Source organism: Falco peregrinus, chromosome 12, assembly GCF_023634155.1.
Source record: "Falco peregrinus isolate bFalPer1 chromosome 12, bFalPer1.pri, whole genome shotgun sequence".
NCBI lineage: Eukaryota > Metazoa > Chordata > Aves > Falconiformes > Falconidae > Falco > Falco peregrinus.
The window spans coordinates 13,906,965-13,931,426 of NC_073732.1; the positions used below are offsets into that span (position 1 = coordinate 13,906,965).

Here is a 24,462-nt window from a genome sequence, read left to right on the forward strand (position 1 = left end):
AACCGGTGAGACTCAAGGTTCCTTGGATTGAACAGTCCTGTGTACATCCACACAGAAGGTTTCATATGAAACCTGTACCTTTCAAGTAGATCTGTGGGGTATTGAGGCAAATGAGGTCAGGACTCCGAGCCCTACAGCAACGACGTAATAACTATGTTTAGCCTTTGCCAGAAGAAAATGAAAGCAAGAACAATGGTGAGAAGTCTCTGTATGGTTTTTGCAAAGAGAGTCTGAAGAATTAGACCTGATTGTGAACTGAGATGAATTTTCAATGGCAATCTAGGAGATCACAACTATGTGAGGTCACCTGCAGGTCTCCTTTTCACAGTGGCAGGAGTTCACTGTCATTTGGGATAAAGAAATGAACGTGCTTTGGGGGCACAGTCACTGGGCACCTATCAGTCTCTGTCCTTCTGACCTTTCTTTTGTAAAAGATTACTGTGGTTTTATAAGCATAATACTAACAACTGTGGAAAGAAAGCAGAAAGTTGTATCTGGCCAAGGCTGTCTTGCTCCAAAAAGTAGGTATTAGTCTCTTTAAAATTGCTTTTTAAACTTCATTTCGGAGGAGTGAAGTAGTAAAATGCTGATAAATCATGAATAAACTGCTGTCTCATGGCAGCTGCTAACAGAGTACTTCAATAATGATTTGCCATTAAGGAAGTTATTCCTAGGAAAGATGGAGTTTAGAAAAACATCTAGGATTCCAGAAAAAAAAAACCTCAACAAAAAACACAAACAAATGTTCTTTCACAGGATACGTGGTATTTTTCCCTTAGGAACTAAAGTCTTTTTTGCGCCCTAAGAGCCATTTTTAGGGAAGAAAAAAGCACATTTGAAAACCTAAAGCTGATCCTTGAATTAAACTAGTATATATCATTCCAACATAGAACATACCATTCTAATCGAAAAGACAATACAACTAAGAGAGTCAGGAGGAGGAAATTGCTTACTTCCCCCTCCACCCACCCCAACAGGTGCCACTTAGGCAACTCCATTAGAAAATGTTTATTGTGGATCATTTCCAGGTTTGTCTAACCCTAAAACAAATAACTCAACTGAAACAAAAAGAGATTTTTCAATACATACACTAGAGTCCATGAAAATAATTACTTTTGCACCCACTGAATTATTAGATAAACAAAAAATCTCTGAACTTACAGAGATGCTGTGTTGTCACTCTCTCACAAAAAGTGGCTGATCTTCCTATGGACAGACCAGCTCCTTCCCAGGTACTGGTGTCATCTGGGTTTTGGTGCTCAGGGGGTTTCCATCCCTCTGCCCCAGGACAGCACATAGTAATGGGCTGTGATGACATGACATGGGGGCAAAGCAATTTACCCATAGAAACCTTCCCTGTTTCTAGGCACTCCATCGCAAAGCAATCTCTTTTAGACTAGCCCTTTCTGTTTCTGCAGAAGGTGGGGAATGTCCTGGGGCTGGAGCATCTCCTCTGTGGAAGCTGAGGAAATTCTCCAGGTGCAGAAAATAGGATTTGGGCTCACCAGAAAAGCTCACTTTGTGATAGACTGGATTCTGCCTATGCACCTTCCAGATCTCGTAAAATACCAGTTACCAATAATTCAGTTGTAAATTGCAGGCAATAAAGATAACCCAGAATCATGTGACAAAGGTTTAATATCACAGAAAGAAAATAAAATCCTTCAGTTAAGGGGAGAAATCAATTGGAGGTTAGAGGTGTGTTGATCTTCAGTCAGTATCCTGGGTACAGCTTGTGATCTGTGGAAAGCTAAATACTGTAATAACGAACTGTTGCTGCCATCTACTGAACACAAGGATTAGGTACTACACGGATTTACAGTTTTGCTAGTGATCAAGTGTGAAACTATTTACTTGGCTGTATTAAGTAAAATTTCTGTTTCATGAGAATAATCATGTTTTTTCTAGAGGACTTTCAGGACATAAATCGGCTTTAGACAGTACCTGTCCGCCTTTTGGAAAATACTGAATTCTCCTTTGGAAAGCCAGTCCCAACGCACGGAGAAACCGTGAAAGGTGAGATCTGTAAAGAGCCTACGTAGCTCCCACAATGTGAAACACATTGCTATTAATAAGAAGGAATTACTAGTTAGAGCTGCAGCTTTTAAACATCCTAGTATACCTTAGTTTTTCTTCAGTAATACTACGCAGAAGTCCGTCGTCTTTACTGAGGATGAAAACCTGCCCACACATGGCAGCTGTGGTTTAGACGAAGGAGCTTCCAGCTGAAAAAGCGCTGACATGGCCACTGAGTTCCTACCAGGATACTGAAGGGTGGGACCAAGGTCAAGCAGGCTGCTGAGGAAGTTCTAGCTGGCAAGAGCTACCCCAGCCCCAGTGCTGTTTTATCCAGGGACTGAACCTGTTCCTGTATGTCCCAGAAGCTGCCTCTGGGTATGAATGGAGGCATTCAAACATACTTATACACATATGCAAGCATTACACTTCAAAAAGCTGTACTAACACAAAAAACAACAACAAAGTCACTAAGTGCAAGAAATATAGTACTACCATCCGGTTGCAATACATACAAAAATATATGTGTGTATTGCTTACCTACAAGGTATATATGTGGGCCCGCACAGCCAAGTTCAGCCCTGCAGGTAAATAAGACCCTGTTTGGTAATGACTTCAATGGTGGTTGGATGCATTTACTTCAAAGATGTCTTTGACTTGCTGAGGGTCATAAGAAGGCTGGAGATTGCAGAGGGAAGCGGCGGATAGCCAGGGAGCCTGCTGACCTCACCAGGCACTGCGCTGAGCCGGCTGGCTGGGGACACACAACGGCGCAAGAACGTGGTTTTGCACGAGACCCAAGACTGTTGCCTACAATAATAGTCACTTCTGCCTAAGGCGGCGAAGGGATTTAAAGATAAAAATTAATATAAAAATCTGGCTCTTTTTCTCAGTCTGCATTAGAGTGTATTAGGAGTGAACGGACTGAATTCAATACAGTGAGACCAGTGCGGGAGCAGTGAGAACTGCAGGCCGGCGTGGGCTGTGCTCTTCTGCAAAACTATAAATTTCCACAGGAGGGAGCTTCTCGCCCGTGCAGCTCACAGGGTGCTTCTCCTGTGAGAGGGAAGGGTGACAGCAGCCGTTCCCTCTGGGTGCGTAACTTCTGCAGATTGCGGTCTGATTGCACTGCTAAGAATCACAGCGAGAGCCAGCAATGAAAGGGTTAACAGATAATGATGATTGTCAGAGCTTGTTAACCGCAATTATTTTCAAGACATATGTAAATCTGTATAAATACCTAAGTGTGGTATATAATCTAAAACATACTGTTTAAATCTATAAGCATTCCTGAGTTAATTTCACTATGGGAACATTAGTTGCGACTTCCTGACTTCACCGTGTTTGAATTCATATCCATGAACATTAATTTAAAATTAGTCTAAATATTTGTTGAGAATTAATCACCTGATAAATTTAGCTCTTTTTCATTTTAATGAATTATTCATTATCTCCTCTCCTTTCCGTTGATGTGTTGGTTGTTTGCAAGAATTGAATTACTAGTTCATGCTAAAAAAATATTTCAGCATTCCCAGCAATTCGTGAGTTGTTTTCCTTGGGAACTTGACCGTCGACTATGATAGCATCTGTTTTTACCACCACTATTGTATAGTACTGGTTTACGTCTTGGAGGACCCATTAGAGTTTTTAAGAGAGGCACAAGCAAGTTCATACAGCAAATATTTCGCAACAATTTTTTTCTGTTTATGTCTTGTATGTATAGCATGGAAGTTCCTACAAAGGCAGCTTGTATTAGTAAAAGCCTGGTGGTGGGAAGGTCTGGGAATAGTAGGATGAGGTGTGACTGCAGGAATGAACAGCCATGTAAAACTGCTGTCTGAAATAGAAACAGCTCCTGTTGCACAGTCCTGTCATAGAAAATACCTGCACTTGCCAGAGGAAAAGACTAATTCTGTTCTAGGGTGGCCTCAGACAAGTCTGAATGAGAAGTGATCAACCACCAGGTATTATAAAGAGGAACGAACCTGTTAAGGGAAGCCTTGAGTGGATGGCAGTAAGGATTCTTAGCACTGGAGAGTTCAAAGTGAAGTGATTTGGGCACCTCTAGCACATAGAGGACCATCTCTCAAACCTGATGGCCTGCCTTCAGTAAAAATTGTGGAAGGCAGATCTCCTGAACAGAGCTTACATTCCCCAGCCTAGCGCTGGAAGCCTAACTTCTGGCTGCCACTCATTAAACAAATCTTTACCGTAAAATTAATTTACTAGAAAACGTAACTTCCCTTCTTTCAACTCACTCAAACAGATAACATCTTGAACTTCCCATTTGGTAATGTCTTTATATTTGTTGCTTTCAATGTCAGTTTGTTGCCATTAATTAAATAACAAATCAGAGAATTACTTCTAAAATTATGAAAAAGCAAAACCCCCAGTACACACCCTCATGTGGTTAGTAACTGGTACCAGCACTTGCAAAACATCAAAGGCTTCTCTAAACATAGACTTTCATCAGTGATGCTGCAAGCCTTCATCTAATCTTTCATGATTTCCCATGCAGGAACATCAAAAGAGAAAGAAGAGAATAGCACTGTTCCAAAGCAACAGTGCTCTGTGTGAGAAGTGTGTGTTTAGCTACAATGCATATAAAATGTAAGTGCCAAATTATTATTTACGTGAGACATATTTTAATAAATATCATCATTAGCTCCCTATCTTTTCCTATAAGGAACAAGGATTTGTGCAGTTCAAAATCATGTCCAAAGCTCAAGGGATTTCTGGAAGAAAATGAAAAAGAATTAGAAAGTATCTAATGTATAAGTCTTCAAAGCAAGAAGATCAATTTATGTTCATTTTTACTTACTGAAACACATTATGCATATTTTATTGTATCTGTCATCTTGTTATAATCCATCCAAAGAGTTTTCAAAGAACATTAAGTCCTACAAATAAACAAACTGTGAATGATTTGGAAGGTACAAAACCTCAACAATTACTGTAAAGTCTTACTTGCAGGGTTTTACTACATAAAGTAATTAGATCAGTCAATCGTTCTCTATCACTCTGCCACTGAGAAACAGGAGCTTTGGAGGAGACAATCTGAAAATTTTAAGTGTCATGAAAGTTACATTTCTAGCCTAATAAAAGCAAAATTTCTGAATTTCTAATTATTTTAAAGCAAACACTCTCCAGTGAATAATTTAAATTTATTTATTTTATATATATTTATAACATAAATTTATATTCTCTGATGTAAGTATCACAGATGCTTTTGAAACCTTTGTGTGTTAATATTAACACAGTAGTGTTGGCAAAGGAGGTACACAGCAAATACCAATTTGTAATTCTAGAAAATACGGATCCTTACTTCATCCTTACCCCCAGCGGTGAGTATCCTCCCTTTCATATCGTTCTTATATTATGTTTATTTTAACAAGGGAATTTTTTGTAGGAAATTTCATATGACCTGAAGGTCAGGTCTTCCATTCAAGGATCAACAGAGCTATTGAAGTGGCACTCACAGTTTGACATTATTATTAGAAATGACATAACTTTTGTTCGGGTTCATACACCCATTCAGACACAACAGGTAAGGAATTTGGGGGAGTTTGGTAGGTTTGACATGTATGTTGGCATTTGATCCTGCCATGCAAAATATTAAATACTATTCCACATGTAGTTCAAATGATTTAATAAACAGAAATTCAGGAACCAAAAGAAGCTCAGAAAATAAGAAAAAAACCAAAAGCAGCTATAAAAATTAGAAGTTTTTCAGTTAACTTATCTTTTAGGTAGTGGGTTTGGCTTGCCACTGCACTTAGGGCTTTGTGGGATCACAGCTGATGGCAAAGTCACCTTTGGTCCTAGTCTACCCACCTCTATAGGTCTACCTCTTGGTTTTGCATACTTACAATGAGGAAACAAGCACCAATCATTACTGCCTTGATTCTCACATCAAGATCTACAGGGAACTGGATCCCAAAGTTGGCAGTGTTGGTGAAGACATTGTTTACAAATCCAGACCAGTACTTGGAAATTTTGCCAATTGTTGACGTCTCGTTGAGAGCTTTTACCTGCACAAATAAAAAAAAGGAATAAAACTAAACATAAATAAATCAAGTACACACTGATTGTATCGCCACAGAATTAATGACTGCGCTCTGACTCTGAGTATGCTATAGCTGTCATGTTCTTCTTTTATTCCTATCATTGAGATGTTCTATTAGTGTCAGATTTGCCTTTAGGAGTGGCACACAAGAAAGGGTCTCAAGTTTGGAAACATCAGCTTCTTTAGATCTGACAGAAAAGTAAAGGAAAGCAATTGTGAAAGTCTGTATCACTTTTGCTCTTCTTTCACAATGATTTTTCCCCCCCCGTCTTGTGTTTCTGTATGCTCCAAGTCGCATCAGTACCATTGCTGTGGACCACTGTCCCCTACCACTGACAGCTATATTCTCAGTTATGCAGCCATCTGCATGTTTCTCACAGTGTACTGAAATTTCGGACAGTACCCACTGAAGTCTTCTGATTTGGCTAATGAGTTAATCAACACAGAAGCTCTTTTATGACTCCTTAACTAAGGCAAAGCGCTTTGTTCACATCAGAAAACTCTGTCCAGGGTTTCTTTGAGCATCTCACATTCTCCCTCTCATCTCTTAAATATCTTAATTGCTCCTCAGAATTATTTATCTCCTGGTGAATGTTGTCAAATGGATGTAAACATATTGGACCATAATCCTGCCCATGGTTCTCAGTCTGAGATTAATGAAGGGAACAGATTTGATGCCACAGGCTCCACGGGACTATGTGTCAGGTAACAATGAACGCACGTGGGAGGAAACCCCGAGCCTATCAAAATGAACAGTTGAGTGCTCATGGGTTGCAGAGGACCAGGACTTCACTTAGTGACAGGTTTATTTCCTTGAAGGAATTGTCATTCCTGTCCAGAAAACATCTGTAGGAATCTGGGTGTACAAGTCAGGAACTCCAATGCATATTGTTGTACTTCTGTTCCATAATTATAGCAATATACATAATATATTTAAGGGTAGAATAACAGGATTTTTGAGTAAGAAATGTATTTGAATGACTAAAACTTCAAAATTCTTAACACTGATAAGAAACATACCTCAAAGTCAACATCTTCAAAACAGCCACAAGTTGCATATGGGCCGATTATTTTTAGTACATCTTCTTTACTTTCATTCTGTATAGTGAACTTTGGCAGGAAAGGGTCCCAGTTCTGTACAACATAGCCAGCTATTGTACCTGGTGGAGACTGAACTTCTAACTAGCAAACAAAGGAAAACAAAAAAAATCTTACAAAGTGATTTTATATTAGCGTATTTGTCCATAATAATTTATTGTTTATATAAAGAAAAAATATTTATTTATAGACTATAACTATATATAATTTTATCAGACTCTGAAATGGGTATTACAGGGTTCTCTAATGGTGTTTTTAAATACAGTGGATGATATAAAGCTCCAAAGCTGCACCAGAAGCTAACATCTTACATATAAGGTATGATAAAAGCCATATGCTGTGAAAGTTTTTGCTATTGTAATCAGTGAGTATCCTATAAGTCTTTTTATACAGTAGCTGTGCTACCAAAGGACCTTCTTATTTTCTTTTAAATCCTGATGCAGTACTGAGAAGGTAGGCAGATGAGTTAACCTATAAAACATTTTTGTAAAACAAGACAGACATGTGAACAAAGGAGAGTGAAAAATAAGGAGAAAAGATCTGATACTCTACAGGATCTGCATTTTTCACTCAAAGCAGCTTCTTTCCAAGTTCTACAATTCCCCAGAGATGTATGGCCTTGAAGAGGTAGAGCCATGGTGCAAAGCACCAGCCTCCTCGAAGAGCTGCTTCCTAGTCATACCCACAGGCACTAACGGCCATCCTTCACCCGCCAGGAGTGCAGGGGGTGGCTTCCATCCGTGGCACCAGCAGATGTGGTCTGTCAGGGCAGGCAGTGTTCTGGGGGGTTACCTGGCTGGGGAGGCAGCTGTATCATCAGACGCCAAAACTTTATTTAGGATGTCAGGAAAGTAAGGTCCCACAAAAGGGAGGAGGCGTGCTGGGAACGTAACTCAGAGGGCATTGTGTACCTGTAGCTACATCTAAACAAAAACCTCCACGCGGTCCCCCAGGCTGAACGGAGGGTGTGCATTCCTTCCTGCCATCCTTGCAGAGGCTGCAGGAGGCTTCATTAATGCTGTGCACATACAGCGAGGTGCTTGGACAAAAGGCAATTAGGATGCACTCACCTCTTGCAGGAAGCAGGGGAACCAGCAGCTGTTGCATCTCAAGGGTCTGTTCACTGTAATCACTTCTCGGCCGGCGTTATCAGCAATCCGTATGGTGAAAGACCTTATAGGCGAACACAAGTTACGATCAAAGCAATCATTTTCTTCTACTGCAAAGTAAACTCTTTGTCCCAGCTGGTTTTTTATCTCATATTTGCTGGAAGTCTTTGTGCCAAGTATAGCTAATAAAGCAAAACAAGTAGAACATAATCTCAGTATAATGTTAATATAAACATATATATGATATTTATATAGAATATATGGAACAGAGACTGTTTAAAAAATTGTTTTGAAATAATGACACTAAAACCATACAATTTTAAGGATATAATAATGTCAGGTCTGTATTTGGAGGAATGTTTAGTTCAACAACTTTAATTTGCTGTGCAATAAAATGTGTATCACAAACCAGAATCCAGACCCTGAGTTTTGGTTTGGGCTTTTTTGTCATCTGTGAAAAATAACAGTATGAGTTTGTTGTACTTCAGTGACAAAACTTTCACCCAGTGAGGCATCCAAGAGTCAGGCCCAAAACTTGTTGAATGGGAGAAATACATTAAAAAGGTGTTTACTTTCAGAACTTAATACTTGTTCAGTACATTGAAATTCTGAGAACTATGTAAACAGAAACTCTTACACTTTGTTTTGTGTCTTCCAGCCTTCCTGTCTTTATTTCCTTTGTTTCTTGTAGCATGATAGCTATTGTTAAATAAAATGACAATAAAGTTTTCAAAGGATTGGAGAGATGGTTAAACTTCAATAACTTTGAGAGGAAGGTGTCAGGGAGATAATTTAGGAGTGGTATAGAGATTGCTCCCTGGAATTTCTCCCCTCATTGATTTGCTGCAGAACAGGCATAAAAGAGCAAGCTTTCACCACACTAACTCCACACCACAGCCCTGATGTGCAGCCTTCCCAATGACTTCAGCGAGCTGGGGGCAAGACTTGGAAGCCTTTTGGAAACATCTGTGTACCAGCACCGTTAAAGAGCGACAAGGATTGCACCATACCTTCAAGAAGGTCCACTTGCTGATGAATAATTATCTGGTCCAGCTGTTTAAAACAAAAACAAAAACAAAAACCACAAGATGGTAGGTGCTGGAAAGGTTTGGGGCTGCCAGTGATCACCTGTCTGTTTTTATTGCTCAAGTCACTGTTGTTAGGATTGCTCTCCTTCCAGAGGTGCACAAACTGGGTGCCTGAGGGCTATCTCAAGTCACACTTTAGACATCTCTCTGAAATGATGACAGAAGAGTGTGACATTGAGTGCTGTAGTCATGTAATTCACCCACACATTTGAAGAAAAATAATCTTCACAGCAGGAATGAGAAGACAACAGCAATGGAAAGATGTCTGTGAGAAGCAGGACCCACTTCTCACTCCCGTTCCTCTCTCTCGGCCCTGGCAGCGGGGAAACCCCTTACCCCAAAGCTAAGGTCACCGTTGGGCACCGTGCTAGTACAGGAGTGAGTGAGTTTGAGCTCAAGCTCAAAACGTGCTGCAGGCACATCCAAAAGGGCCCCACTAGAGCAGCCCAGCAGGGCAATCGAGCGATGCCAACGACGGCACACAGGCTTTAACACTCTGATATCAGGCACCAGTTCTGCACCCTCAGTCTGGCAAACGGCCACACCAGGGTGCCAGAAGGAGCAAAACAACAGCTCCTCAGAGAAACCCTTGGCTGGCTGAAACTGTCTTCCCCTGTGAGCTGGTTACAAATGCAGGAGAAAAACTGTTTGCCATGATACCCAGCTTTGCTGTGCTTATCGCCCTTCTAACATTATTCTTCTTAGAGAGCAGCCATTAGTATTATAAAACCAGCAAGGCGTAGTTTCAGTCTACCTTTCAGTTTAATGTGACTTTTTATGCCTGTTTTATGTGATAGTTTAGGCTTTGCTAATCTCTTTTCCTTAAATTCCTAATGGGCAAATTCTTGGCACGGGATTTTACCATTACTCACAGCTGCAGACAGAAAGCGCACAGCAACCTTCTGACACCGGCATGTCATAGCTCTCCAGCATCTGTACATTCTACAATTGATAAATCTTGCCTGCTACATATTTAAACTGTTGCAGGCATTTGTCAGTTTTAGTCATCTCCTGCAGCTAGTTCAGTCTGCAAAGAAAAACTGGTCAAAAAAAGGAACTTCTTTATCCCTTTCATTAATCTCTGAAATGTGCGTGCCACTAACTGAAATAATAAAAAATATTTGGACTTAAAATTTTCTCCCAAGCATCTTTGCTGGTTGTGTTTAAGTTTCATGAGAGATGTGAACTCTTGGAGCTCATGGGAAGTGCTCTGCTGATAAAAAAAAGAATAAAGAAGTTAAAGGTGGCAGGGCTATTTTAATATTTTAGTATTTATTTTTATACGGATTTCTTTGCCCCACATAGACCTTCACAGGGAAAAGAAAATTAATGAGCCTGAACTGTTAAAAGTTTTGAGTGATTTTGGTCTGTGTATTGGCTTATTGCGAACAATGTAGAACCAATGTTGAGACAACACGGCAGCACCACTTGTTAGGCTGGTTTTGCCTTTCACTGGTTTCTGCAAGGCAGCTCTTCTGATGCATCATTTATTGCGGTGCTTGTGGATTAAGGGAATTCTGCATTTGTATTTGAAAACATCTAAAGCCCTTTGGTTCACAGGGGCCTGAATTCTCTTGAGTTCAGATATGTGAAACTTCCTTATACACAGCTAATTCTCAGGATTCAGTTTTGTGGGCATTACATTTACATCTGATCAGTCTAACCAAGTCTAAACTAAGAAGCTTTTTACAAAATCGGTTAAGCCTGAACAGTGGTACAACATGCTGTTGAGCTACTTGGAAAATTCTTCTCCAAAGTCTTATCTGTCTATTCCTACTGTGGGAAAAGGTTCCTTTGATTTTTTTGTGATGGATGCTGGACAATTCCTCAAACTATGGCTGTGATCTGGAAGATAATAATGAGGTTTGGTAGCTTTTCTTTGTAGGAAATTGTTTAAGGAGTGTCACTTCTGTGATAGTTATAGAAAGCATGGTATCTATTTGCCAAGGCAGCAGTTTGTTGCCCTTCTCTGGTGCACCTTGAACAGCTGAGCAAAGAGCTCTGCAGGCTGACTGACTCCAGGTCTGTATTTGCGGAGTGAAATGTTACTCTCTGGCCTTAACATACAGGACAGATATTTTCTTTTCCTCTCATCCAACACTATATGCTGTGCTCTTGAGTTGCTGTTTAGAATAAGACTGTAGGGATCTCTGAGATTCACTAAATTTGGATTCTTGTTTCAAAGTCAAACACATCACGGACTTATTAAGAAATATATTCAGCTTCCTCAAATCTATCCAGCTATCTTCCCCACTCCTGCTGGAGATAATCCCAGAACCTCATTTCTATTTGTTATCCTGTATTTATTCACAATTGCTTTCTATATAATCTTTCCTTGGGTAATATAATTCTATAAAATAAATGTCTCTCTCTTCCACAGGCTGTTCAGTCTTCTAGGTACTCTGTCATGGTTCCCTCTCTGGTAGCGTGGGGTTTTTTTGGTCTAAAGATGAAACAACTGCAGTCTTGTTTTAAAGCAGATTCTCTATCCCCCACAACCTTCCAGCAGCACTTGTCTGTGCCTGTTTCTGCTTGGACCCACCTTTCCCCAATACACACACAACCAGAAGGATACACAGTATTCTAGTCTTCCCAATAGCATAAAAAATTCCCAGTTCTGCTAGAAACATCTTCATTTGAGAATTTCATTATGTGAAAATCTCTTAGTCCATCAGGATAAATCCCAAGGGATCACCCTGGCAGCTGTGAATCCCACATTCATTCTGCCAGCAGCCCTCTCCCTGCTGGTCAAATCTCTTTTATGCGCCAATCTCTCCTGTATGAGCTTGTTTCATTAGTCACACAGCCGGTATGACTTCAGCATCACACACCAAAATGTTCTGCAATGCACAGAAACTCTGGCTGTGGGTATGTGCCAATAATCAGCATTGCACACATGCTTTCCACTTTCAGACTGCGGAGAAAATTGAGAATAATTAGTGAGGGCTGCAGCACAGACACATGGTTATTGGGCCGAGAACAAGCATGAATGGGGCCTTGAGTTCTAGTTATAGTTCTGACAGTGACTTGCTCTTTCGTCTTTATGTCAGATGTAAAGGTTCTATAGAATGGAGTAATAGAGAATTTGCTTGCCCACATTGTATGGGTAAATCTGAGGTATAATTCATGTTCATACAGGAGACTGAATATGTAACCTGCCAAGCATTTACTATCACCATCACTTTTAGACTAAAAAATGTAGCTCCCACAGTCTGTGAGCAAATGCTCATGTAAATTGACAACACATATCATTTTGCGCATGGGCGCCATGAAATGAAAATCATAACTCCGCACGGCAGATTATTTCTGAAGGGTGTCCCAGTTTCATTAACTATCTAGGTAACTTAGCTCCAAATATAAAATACATTCAGTTTCTGCTTCTCTATAAAACTACAAGGAATATATATCTAAAACATAGACCTTGAGTGAAATAAACATTTCCCAGCACCACTAAAATACAAACACAGCAGAAGCGTGTGTATCTGAATCGCAACCTGACTACACCAGGGGCCTGATTCTGTCCCTGCCGCTACCAGGCAGCATGTATGACACTCAGCATATAAAAGAGTGGCAGAGTCCAGCCACATGTGAAATGCAAACTGGAGAAAGTGTCAAAGCAGCACCAGGGAGTGATCCTCCCAGTAAAAATATGCAGGAAGAGATGAAACTTGTGGAGCAGAGGTTCAGACTATCACTGGTCTGAGCTCCAGGAGCTGAGAGGTCTCACTGAGCGCAATGAACAGCCACACGTTCAGCAGTAGGACGAACGGGACTTTAGCATTATCTTTCCCTCCCCTGCCTGTGACCTACTTGTCTGCTTCCATTTCCAGGCGTTTCCCTCTCTCGGGCACTAGTGCTTTCCTGCCCCACGACCCAGCACAGAGGGGCTGGTGTGGGTTTGTGGCTACCCAAGCTCACCCTCACAAAGTGTCCCCTTGGGAGCTTGCCTCCCTGGGACCTTACCTCTAACCTGGAGAGCACTGTCCTTGGCAGAAGATGTTTGCTCAGATGACCTTTGTGTTCTTCAAAGCGTGGGTTATAAGGAGGTGACAATTCCTTCACACACTCCCTGTTATAGTCTTTTTGAGGCCAGCCAGAGTTTGATAGCTATATCCCTGAAGGTGAGCTCTTAAGAAGCTGGAAGGAAACTGGGGGGACAATAAGAGGTGCAATGCTATGACCTAGCAGAAGTCTTAAAGGGAAGAGAACCATGGGTTTGGTGCAAGGAGACCTGCATGCACTACAAAGGGATTTCTATAAAAATGAATGACAGCAATTAAGGAAGGGCTTGTCATTCCTACACTCCTTATCTCATAGTAATAGGCAAACAGCAAAAAGGCTTCTCCATCTCCACCTGCTCCTCCCTCAAGAAAAAAAACCCACCAAATCACCCCAATCCCCAAGGTATCAAAGAAGTCTACAAGGAAAACAGAACAATTCTAACATTTGGAAAGATTCAGTACCTGGTTCAGGTGCTCCAGACCAGGTGGCAAGTTATGAGCGTGTGATAGTTGCTTCCAGAGACTTGTTGGTTCAATGGGCTTATTCTGTTCTGAAAAGTCAGAAGAACCAGGGAGGTAATCCCTAAATGTTGGGTTGGTTTGTACCTGAGGTTCTGCAGAAAAAGAATAAAAAAATATATCAGAAATTAACAGAGACAAACAGCTTGGGTCAAAGCTAGAACAATAATGTTACATTCTGCCTGTGACTATATCAGCATTTTAGTTCAGATCAGGAGTGAGGATCTGAAACAAACTTCCTGATGGTCCTACACTTCGAGCATTCTGATTTACTTTACAAAGCAGTCTTAGAGCATGCAAAGTGGAATCGCTGTAGATGAAGCTAAACCAGGAGATGTGGTCTTAGAGGGCACCTAATCCACTCTGACAGCTTGCGAGCACTGAGTCTGTGTGACGAGGCTGGATCTGGTGTGGACTTACACACAGGGTGGCCACAAGCTCCTCAGCACAGGCTGCTCAGTCCTGCTCCCTGTGCTAATGTACACGGAGCTGCTGAGGGCTTGCTTCTGGCAAGATGCTTTCTAGCACCTTGAGGGCATGCATATCTTCTTTTAATTGGAGATAATCTTTGCAGGGATCTCAGGTTCCCCAAGCTGGATATTACCACCCTGGTATCAAAGTCTACGCAGCCTTTTAAAGTGTAATATTCATTATTATCTCAATGAAAAGATTAGATACCATTAAACTATTTGCTATTGCTATTGCATTTGCTATTGCTAACACATCCTTTAGGACACAGTGATGATTACCTTGGTTAGTGCTGTGATGATAACGAGAGTATTTACTGCTACAGCACCTGTATGCCCACACCCCTTCATACGCACAGGCACAGCCTCCCACAACACAGCAATTAACTCAGCCATTTGGTTCTCAGCACACTCCTACTGGTTTTACTACAAGCATCTTTCCACAGCCTTCAGTAACACTGGCTCTGCCAGAACAAGAAAGAGCAAGCTGAAGCTCTCCACATCTAAACGGCAGCTCCTTTTATTAAGCTGAGCCCCTGCGCTTCGGCAGTAAAGCAGTCCCCAAACTGATCGTTTTTCTCTCATGTGTGACAATACTTAGGCACGATGGGGTTTGAGGTCCACAAGGAATTTTGGCTCTAAGTCTGAAGCTCTCTTTTGCTGTTGTGGGTTTAAATGAAATCCTTTAGCATTATTTGAACTCACTGTGGCTGATTCATCGTTTAATCATATTTTGATCTTAATTTGTCTTTGCAGCCATGCTTTCTTTCAAAGTCTGAGACCACAGAAGGAAGTAACCCCTTTGAATTTGTAGCTGGCTTTTAAAAATGTATAACTGGGTAATAAATATTTTATATGCTCTTCTGCATCATTTTACCTCACAGGGTTCTGTTACTGCCATAACTCTTGTTGTTACATGAAATGCCATGAAGTGGCCGAGCGTTAGTGTTATTCTCGAATAATAAAGAGAAAAAAAAAGACAACAAATTGCAGTTCTACCTGTCAAATTTTAAGCTATACAAAAATCAAACAGTAAATACATTAAATATTGATGACAATCCAAGCTACTCTGACACTTTGTCTATTTTTATGGATGTTTCCCATTTCATTTGTGGTATGGGAAAACTTAAAAGTTACCATATGATACAGTGAGCATTCTGTTCAAACATAATCTGTAGTTACTTGTTCCTAGAAGAAGTATATTATTAAGTTTCTTCATTATGAAAACCATCTTACACAACACTACTGTTTTGCTGCTTCTGTTAACTACTATGCATTAAAAATATACAAAACCAGATCTCTTTTATATGGCTAAAGATAAGCAAAATTTTTTAAAAAGTATATTGCAAGAGTACAACAGTGCTGTAAAACCTGCTTGCTGCTGTATACTTTTTAGTGCTGTAAATGCAGAATGGAGTATTTTGGAGGCAACAAAGAGGGGTAAACATTTGGCAAACATAGACATTGCTGCAATTCCCTGGGCCAACATCTGCCTTTGTACGTCAGAACAGGGTGACCTCTGTGGAGTTGCGTTCATGTTAAGAACAAAGATATTTGTGTCCTTCTGCTTAGTTTAAGTGTTTGAAAGCATGGAGAAGACGAATTTAGAAGGTTGGCTGGATCAGCATGCTGCGATGGTTGCCTATAGCCCTGCATACCCCGCCGACTGCTGCTGAAAGACATTATGTGACAAAGATGAATGCAGGTAGGGGTAATTAATTAAATTCAGTTATTCTTCAGATATTTATTTTTCCAACTTGGTTATAGGGACTCTGGCTAGTTTTGAAAGTGAAAAGCATTTGCAGACTTGGTATTTTCAAAGTGGAATAGGAAAGAAGTGTGCAAAAATAGTGGTACCCTTGGCTCAGTACCTGCCCTTCCCACGCATTCTGTACTGACAGGTTCAGGCACAAACATACAAACACTGAATTTTCTGATTGAATGCAAATGCTAACATCTTCTAACATATTTTATTCAAATAACATTCTAGTATAGATTTTAGTCTCCTTAGGAGCCTCTTGAACGCTGAAAAATTAAAGGAAGCCAAAACAACTGTGCTTTGGCTGATGTGGTTTTAGCCTGAAACTCTCATTTCATCAGACTGCTGATTGCTGGAAACATACAAGACTAGTTTTCTGTAAACATGATCTAAAAATACAGACTATAGATGCACTTACCTTGAGAGGCCATGAAGCTTCCTGAGTTACTTCTTCAAAGGAAGCCAGGTTAAAAGAAAAGGCTTTTCTTGTTGCAGCAAAGAAAAAAAGAGCACAGCATGCACAAAACTTCAGAAGGTGTCTGTCTACTTCATATCAGCTTACAAAGAACTGGAGGAAATGTATTGCCTTTCTCATGTTCCAGAACACTGCATTTTATGTCGATGGACAACAGGGGGAGATGATGCTAACAAACAAGAAAAACATTATTCAAGTCGTTTGCACCAATGGAAAGAGGAAAAAGTGTTTTGCGAATACAAAGAGGCAAAACTTCAATGTACCCACCGGCTAACTGAAAACATTAGACCTAAAATTCTGCTTTATAATGTATGTATATATTCTGAGACTACACAAATTCTATCTTTGTAATTCAATATTTATGTTTCTGTTTCTTCAGGGTATCCAGTAAAGACAGAGGAGCTAATTACCTGCATTTCCCTACTGCTGGCCCCCAGTCAACATTTCCTGTGCACAGAGTAGGAAAAACTCCCTTGGATTTCTCAGTGTACTCCATCTGCATAGCATCAGCCTCCCCTACAAGGGATGTCATGCCTGCACCCAGACCCAAAAATGATCCTGTACTCCCTTCACACACACACCCCACCTGTCTCGGCAGGGCTCTGCTGATCTGTGTGAGGTGTTTAAACTGTATTTTGAGAATTAAAACAAACTGGCTGTACTTTGCTCCAGGCAAGCACCCTCCACACCAAAATGCAACACATGTAATCACCTGCATTGCACTGGGAGGAGAGGAGGAAGAGGGAGAATAAACTTGACTTACCAGCTCATAATTCTGCCTCAAGTACTCAAGTCGCCATGGAGATCATCAAGCACATGGGATCTGCAGACAGATATGATGCATGGCTACAGAAATGGCAGAGCCTATTCACAGAGCCCAGCAGAGCAGAGTGAGATGTTGGGGACCATTTTCTGTTCTCTCTGCTACTGCACATCCTACTAGTTTAAAACAGTCTGTATGAGCATGCCTAGCAGATTTAATTCCAGAGTTTACAGTTCAGGAAGATGCTAATTAGGATCCTCTAAGAGAGAATACAGAAAACCCTTCCCCCCCCCCCCCCCCCCCCCAAAAAAAAAAAACAACCCAAAAACATATGGAAGCTGATTTTTATTGACTATATTAGCAAATGGAAGAGCCTCAGGTCTACCTATGGAACACGTCAAAATCTGGCTGTGCAAAACTTCCCAGGAGTGTATCATTGCCTGCTTGAGAAGTCCCTGGGTGTGGTGGCAGCACAGCCCAATCCAGCAGCCAGTCCCTGCTGCGCTCAACCCAGGAAACACCAGTAAGGGACCAGGCAGCCCACAAAGGCTTTGGTTGCTGAAAACTGGGCACTAAATAAAACCTTCTGGACTCAGAAGAAGTTTGACATCACTGGAAATAAAGATGAAGAATGACTAACAAGTTTTGTTTCCTTTCTCTCTGTCAGAGACATGTTTCTTTGGAGCAGAGGATCTAACCTGGAAAGCAGACACAAAGCCTAAGCAAAGAAGAATAGAGGGAGATGGCTCTGGATAATTATAGTAAACCTAACTTTGAAAATGACAGATGAAAACTCAGGTGAGATAGCACTTATTTACCTTTAAAAGTGAATAAAGACATACTTTACCTCCCAGAAAACCAACCAACAAAAAAAAAATCCCCATAATTCTGTCAATACATAAAGCAAACGTAGTACATTAAGAAAGATGACTAAAATAGACAAAACACACTAAAAAATATATACTGAAAGAAGACATTTCAAACATTTAAAAAACATCTTTGAGAAGTCCAAGCAGCGCACTTGCTGGCCCAGAGGAACACACGGAGGCCAATGCAGCCTGGCTGGGCTGCACTCCACTTGTGACACTGGAGCAGTCCCAGCCATCCCCACCACGGTGGCGGGCCCTGGGACAGGACAGCCTGACTATACTGGGAGCTGCTGTGGCCGTGGCACAGGCACCCAGGCAAGAGCCACTGCAGTGGCACGACAGGTCCACCCTCTGCAGGAGCCAGGTTTCATTATCCTGCCACTCACGAGATCAACATTTACTGAAGCAGTTCTGCCCCAAAGAACTAATTTTCTGACATTATTTACAAAATTGCAGTAAACAGGTAATAGAAAGATATAAAACTTAGCTTGAAGTACACTTTATGTTTTTCCATTTCTTTCACAAATTTCCATGTCTTATACAACGTCCCCTCTTACCCTATTCTTAATGTTTTACACTGAAGCAGTAATTTTAATAGATGATATAAACAGATTTCTACAGGATTTTTAAACAATAGTCTTGCATTGGCATACGTCCTTACAAGTAAAACTATGTATTTAGCATTTCTTGAATCTGAATTTTTGGCTTTGTTAATATTTTTTTTTTTAAATATATACCCACATATTGGTCCAAGTCTGCTCCAGCTGTGATCAAAAGCCTCACTAAGGACTTCAGGAACAGAAGAATTAATCATATTTATCCAGGCACAAATGCAGCCATACTTTGGTGCTATTTAGAAATGCACAGGAAAAAAGTACTCAGGAAATGAGGACAAACATTTAAAGCATTGTGTACAGCTATTTCTAGTCAAGCCTTAAGGACTTCAGGAAGCAGAGCAGAGGGAAGCACCCAAAGGGGAATTCTGTCGAGACACTGAGCTCGCTGCCTCTGCCCCTTGCAGAAGGCTCCAGGGAATCGTTGCCTACATTTACTCTATGATTAGGAGTGGGAGCACTAAAATAGAGTATACTTCCTTCCTCTGTATGAAAGTGTTGGACTTGAGAAGTTTTTAAACAAACATAAAAAAGAAACCAAGAGCATGTACATGTATTCCCTCTACCTGCAAAATATACTTGTTCCATTCCACTTTTTCCATTTATAAAGCTTATAAAATTTGATGGACAAATCCTCAGAAGGCTCAAGTTAGCATGGATCCATTAAAATCAATAAGACTATTCAGATCAGGGCAAACAGTGCTTGGCTGGAGGAGCTGACGCATCTAGAACCTTCCTTTTTTCCTTTAAGAAAAGTTACATTGCATCTTTTCTATAACCACCACTTCTCCAGAAGCACAAGGATCCATCCCCACTAAACTGTGTAATAACTACTAACTGCAGTGGTGTTTGTACATCAAACTACTGCAGCCTGTAGGAAACCTATCCACGGACTAAGACATCCTTGTCCCGGACAGCACAGAGCCAAAACACAGATTTTCCTGTAGGAAGCATATAGTAATAGTCAGCCAGGTGGGGTAGATCAATAGAGCAAAGGTGCCATATGGCTCAGCATAGGTGCTGCTTTTCTGGAGCCAAATCACCCTTCTGTTTTCTACAGGCACCACAGCTCAAGTATGGCAATGGTTTCACAACACACACATTCACTAGTGGTCAGAAGCATCAGGAGAAAAAACATAAGACAGCAACAAAATTCAAAGTCTTAGGAAAAGCGGTTTGATTTCTTGTCCTGCTCCCTGCTGTTTGGAAAACTGCCCTATAAACCTGATGCAAGATATTTGCCCTTGTACTCAGCAGGGAAAACACAACACTGCCCTTTCCCCACTTGCATCACTATCAGCATTCCCAGGTAAGCAGGAATTGCCTCTCTCCCCTTGTCCCCACAGTCTAAAGAAGTGCAGGCAAGAGAGCTCAGCATTTCCCCGCCTGCCCTTACCAAGGTCCAAGCAGCCAGGGATGTGCTGTGCTGCCCAGCGGGCAGGTTAAGGAGAGCACACAGGAATCATGGCACGCACCCAAAACCTCACCAAGCAATGCCTGAGCTTCCCTGCTGCTAAGGAGGGTGACCGTTAATGCCCATTTCCATTTTAAATTTCCTTTCCTCAAAAATAGCAATTGTCATCAGCATGAAAATGTGTTGCTATTATCAACACATATTATTTTTGTAGGAAATTAAACAACCTTCTTCCCTTTCCTATACTTGCCTTTAGCACAGGGTGAAATGCTGAGTGTATCAGGCTGTGACCCTGTGCAATAGGAAGCTCCAGGTTACATATTGATACCCAGTATTGCTTTCTGCGCTGCAAGAAAAATAAAAAATCAATTCCTTAAATCAGCTACCAGCTCGCATGGATCTCACCTTGAACTTTGGTTTGCCAGGCGTCTTGCTTCAGCTTGTGTCTACAGTAACTCCTCCCCTCCGAAGGTGCCTGCAATCATGTTGGAATACTGCAGGCAGCCCCGGCAGCACTGACCAGCACACGTACCGCACAGTGCTGCGGAACAGGCAGCTCTCGCTTGTCTGCCGATGGTAGGTTTACCATAGCTGTTCCACAAGGTGACTGCTGTGCATGAATTAATAGAAAAATACAAGCTTAAAAAATATCAACTGTTCAGCAATCTGCTCTTTATTTTGCATTTAACTGAACTGGGAGAAAGGAGATCAAAATGGTAATCTTTAAATGATTGTGGAAGAAAAGATCAAGAAAGAAACATTTCAAGCACTTGTGCTTAGAAATGCTACATGGGTACTGAATAGGTTACAGAAATTGTAATGCTGCCCCCAGCAAGTACTGATATGGGTCAGAGCCTAAATACAGATGCTGGCAAAATACAGCAAACTGGAAATTCATAAACCAGTTTATATATTCCATTTTGACACAGCAGATAGAGGAGACTTTTGGGGCGGGGTTTGCCTGGCTGTTTTGGGGAGGAGGTGTTTAAGTTTCGGTTCTGTCTGTTTGTGGGCTTTTTTTGGGTGGGGTGAGGCTGTTGGTTTGGGGTTTTTTTGGTTTGGGTTGTTTGGGGTTTTTTTTATCATCTGTAAAATCTTGTTCTCATGAACATTCAGCACATTGAGGGGCTGTGGGCACTGATGGTGAGCACTGCCTCATGCACATTCTGGCTTCCTACGAGTTCTGAAACAACTGCATGAAATAATTAGTCCAAAATACTGAATTCAACCCCAGACCCAAATATTTCAATGCAGGATAAAAGCAGAGGAAGCATGACCATGAAGAGATTATTTAAGCAGACCAATGTGATTTAAGCAAAAATAAGGCTGGAAAGGAACATTGTGCCAGACCTGAATGCATCTTGCACTAAACCATGTACCAAACCTTCTCTTTGGTCATAAAGGAAGTTTGAAAGTGGTCTTTCACCTCTGAGTGAATTTGCCCTAATTAATGAGCACTCTGGGCGAATTTTTTGCAAGTGTATCCTGAAGCTATCCTGCTCCAGGTAAATATCATTTAATATTCATTAGGTTTGAGGGTCAGAGAGAATAACTTTATAGCTCTTGGCAAGATTGCTCTGGAGGTACATATAAAGTTCACTGCTTTAACTGTCTATTGGAAAAAAAAAATTACGTCTCTTTTCTCCTTACCTCAGTGAACAGTACCTGTGGTTAATCTATTTTGAGAAGCTGAAGTTAATTTCACCTGATTTTATTTTGGCTTGAAACTATTTGTCAAGATTAATTGAAATTCACAAACCATCTCAACATCTTTTTGCTTACTAAAAGGGAGTTGGGAATAAGGGAACTGCATCTTGCCCTTCCTCACATGTAACAAAACCCTCTGAACACTATTCAGGCTGAAAGTAAACAGTAGGCATTCTTCCTGGGAAGTCAGAAGCTTTCACAAGACTAACAAACTGCAGTTGCTCAGCAGCCTCTAACAATTAGATCTAGTGCTTGTCTCTAATTCAGTTTTACCCATTTAACCCAGTGATTAAAATGAGATGAAGTACCAAGCAATATACGCTGGTATATTAATAAAGATTATTTCTATCTTCTAGTACTTAGAATGACAGAAGTTTTGGACACAAATGCAATTAACACTCTTGGTGGTGATGCAGGACTTCTTTGTTAGCCTTAAAAATTAAGTAAAATTAGGACAACTGTGCTTTGCTGTAGAAGAAAAATTAGTGCTTCTGTCATACTTAGCTCTCCTTTTCCCTTTCTCTACACTCTGAAACATATAAATTGAGAGAAAGTGTACAGGAAAGTCAGTATCAGAAAACACCGAGTGTATTTTAGGTGCTTTCCCTTCTGTAAAAATGACTTAAATTGAAATCAACATTTGCATCAAATGCCACATCTACAGTCTGATCTCTTGCACTGGGTAAGTCTGGACAGCCCTAACTATGTCTGTGTTAGCCAGCCACGCGGCGCAACAGCAGCAGACCTGTGGACACTCACTGACACAGTCACTGAGGCACCCACAGAGATTCCCTTTGAAAACTCTATACGAACCAAACCACTAACATGGACGTACCCAGCTGACCACGGTATTTGCTGTCAGATGATATCTTCCATCCACGAAGGACGTTTCATTCAGGTGCAACACATCCTTGGCAGTCATTGTGATGTCTGACAGACGGTTGAATTTTGCCAGTTCCATCTCTGGAAAACATAAGCCAGCATTACTAAGTTACTCTAGTAGGCTACTGGAGCGACTCTTTACAAGTTAACTCCTGGCAACACAGATCCAGGGACCCAGAGGTGAACAGTTTTGTGCTCATTTAGAGCACAATCAGGTGAACAGCCCTGATAGCCCCATGAGGGCTGCAGCTATTCCAGGATTATCAGCTGATCGCCTCCACATCTTCAGAAAGTCACCATTCAATATTCTAATTCTAAATTCAAACCAAATAAAACATTTTTTTTCACTTTTTGAGGAAGAAAAATAAGATAAATGGATAAGACAACCACAAGATTTAATGACATAATGGTAACTCTATTAGGACACCAAAATTAATTTCAGTTTCCCTGAGGTATCTTATTTTAATTAACAAATCCATGATCCTGCTCTATTAATTAGCATACTGAAAGAATAATAAGTTTCAGATGAGCTTAATTCTAATAAAGCTTTTCATCCCCTAAAAAAATAATAAAAGGAGTTAAGGATCTCAATCCAATTTGTTTTCTACATTTAGTAGCAACATTCAGAAATTCTACCCAATAGTACAGCACAACTATTAGTCTTTTAATTTGAAAATGTTTTGGCTTTGTACTTATTGCATTTCAGACATTCTACCTATCAAAGGGATGGCAGTTGCCCAAGACAAGTAATTCACAGAGGGTAGCAGGTAATTTTATTTTTCATATTATTTCCTACTATTAAAACTGATGACAAATAGGAATAACACATGAGGTTTTTTCAAGTCCTTATCTGCTGATGTTCCAACAAACCCACACAACAGCAGTTACCCATTAGCATCCCAACTGGGTCAAATAAAATTCTAGGAATATATCTGGGATGCTAAGCTGCACAGCAGGTGCTGTGTGCCTTGTTTTACCTGGATTGTTCAGTGGTCACTGAGTTGCTGCTGTACTTTGGGTCAAATCATACATTTTTATAGATGTGTTAATTCATTAGTCTCCTCAAAGCAGATCTGGAAAACTGATTCTTTTTTCCCAAGTTTGTTTTATGTTGCTCTCTTCTTGTATCACAGTTCACTTAACCGGTGAAAAATCACAGCAAGTTTTTCCATTTGTTTTTTATTCCCAAAGCAGTAAATTTGTACTTTAGGTTCCTGCAAAGCACTTTGCACATTCCCTGTTACATGAAGTAAAAGGAGAGAAGAAAATATCAGCAAACTGCAAAAGGTTTAGGTTAGTAAAGAAAGCAAAGGAGAAAACTTCTGTATGAATTAAAATGTATTAATGTGCATCATTTCAGAACTTCTTGTCCTGTAAAGACAGCCTGCTTCTTTCACCTGGCACCATCTATAAAACAAACAACAGCAAAAGAGGACACTAGGAAGTTAACATGCACAACTTTTCTAATTAGTATATCATGGCAGCATTTTACTTATATATTTCACACTAAGTTGAACGTTTTCAATGTTTTGCTGAAGAACAGAAGTCAAATCTGTTATTATGTAACAAGAAAAAAACAGCATCAATAGAGTATGGAGAAAGAGTTGAGCAATTT

At 40.6% G+C, this 24,462-nt stretch overlaps 1 protein-coding gene across 1 annotated transcript; it reads right to left on the reverse strand.

The window, feature by feature from the left end:
* Positions 1-1,697: 1,697 nt before the first annotated feature.
* On the reverse strand, positions 1,698-20,753 carry LOC101910936 (phospholipid scramblase family member 5). The gene is made up of 10 exons (XM_005237788.3): positions 20,664-20,753; positions 17,362-17,421; positions 16,542-16,767; positions 13,841-13,992; positions 9,300-9,342; positions 8,251-8,471; positions 7,103-7,264; positions 5,886-6,047; positions 4,838-4,916; positions 1,698-4,751 (listed from the first exon to the last, which is right to left on the reverse strand). The coding sequence occupies exons 3-9, from the start codon at positions 16,552-16,554 to the stop codon at positions 4,878-4,880; spliced, it is 792 nt and encodes a 263-aa protein (XP_005237845.1). The 5' UTR covers positions 16,555-16,767; positions 17,362-17,421; positions 20,664-20,753; the 3' UTR covers positions 1,698-4,751; positions 4,838-4,877.
* Between the last annotated feature and the right edge of the window lie 3,709 nt (positions 20,754-24,462).

What these genes read in the sequence shown, in the direction of transcription:
- LOC101910936 (XM_005237788.3), bottom strand. An exon ending in GTCTGGAGCACCTGAACCAG is followed by an intron (nt 9,343 to 13,840) that starts GTACTGAATCTT and finishes TGTTTTAAACAG; the next exon opens with CTGGACCAGATAATTATTCA. An exon ending in TCCCCTGCTTCCTGCAAGAG is followed by an intron (nt 7,265 to 8,250) that starts GTGAGTGCATCC and finishes TTTGTTTGCTAG; the next exon opens with TTAGAAGTTCAGTCTCCACC.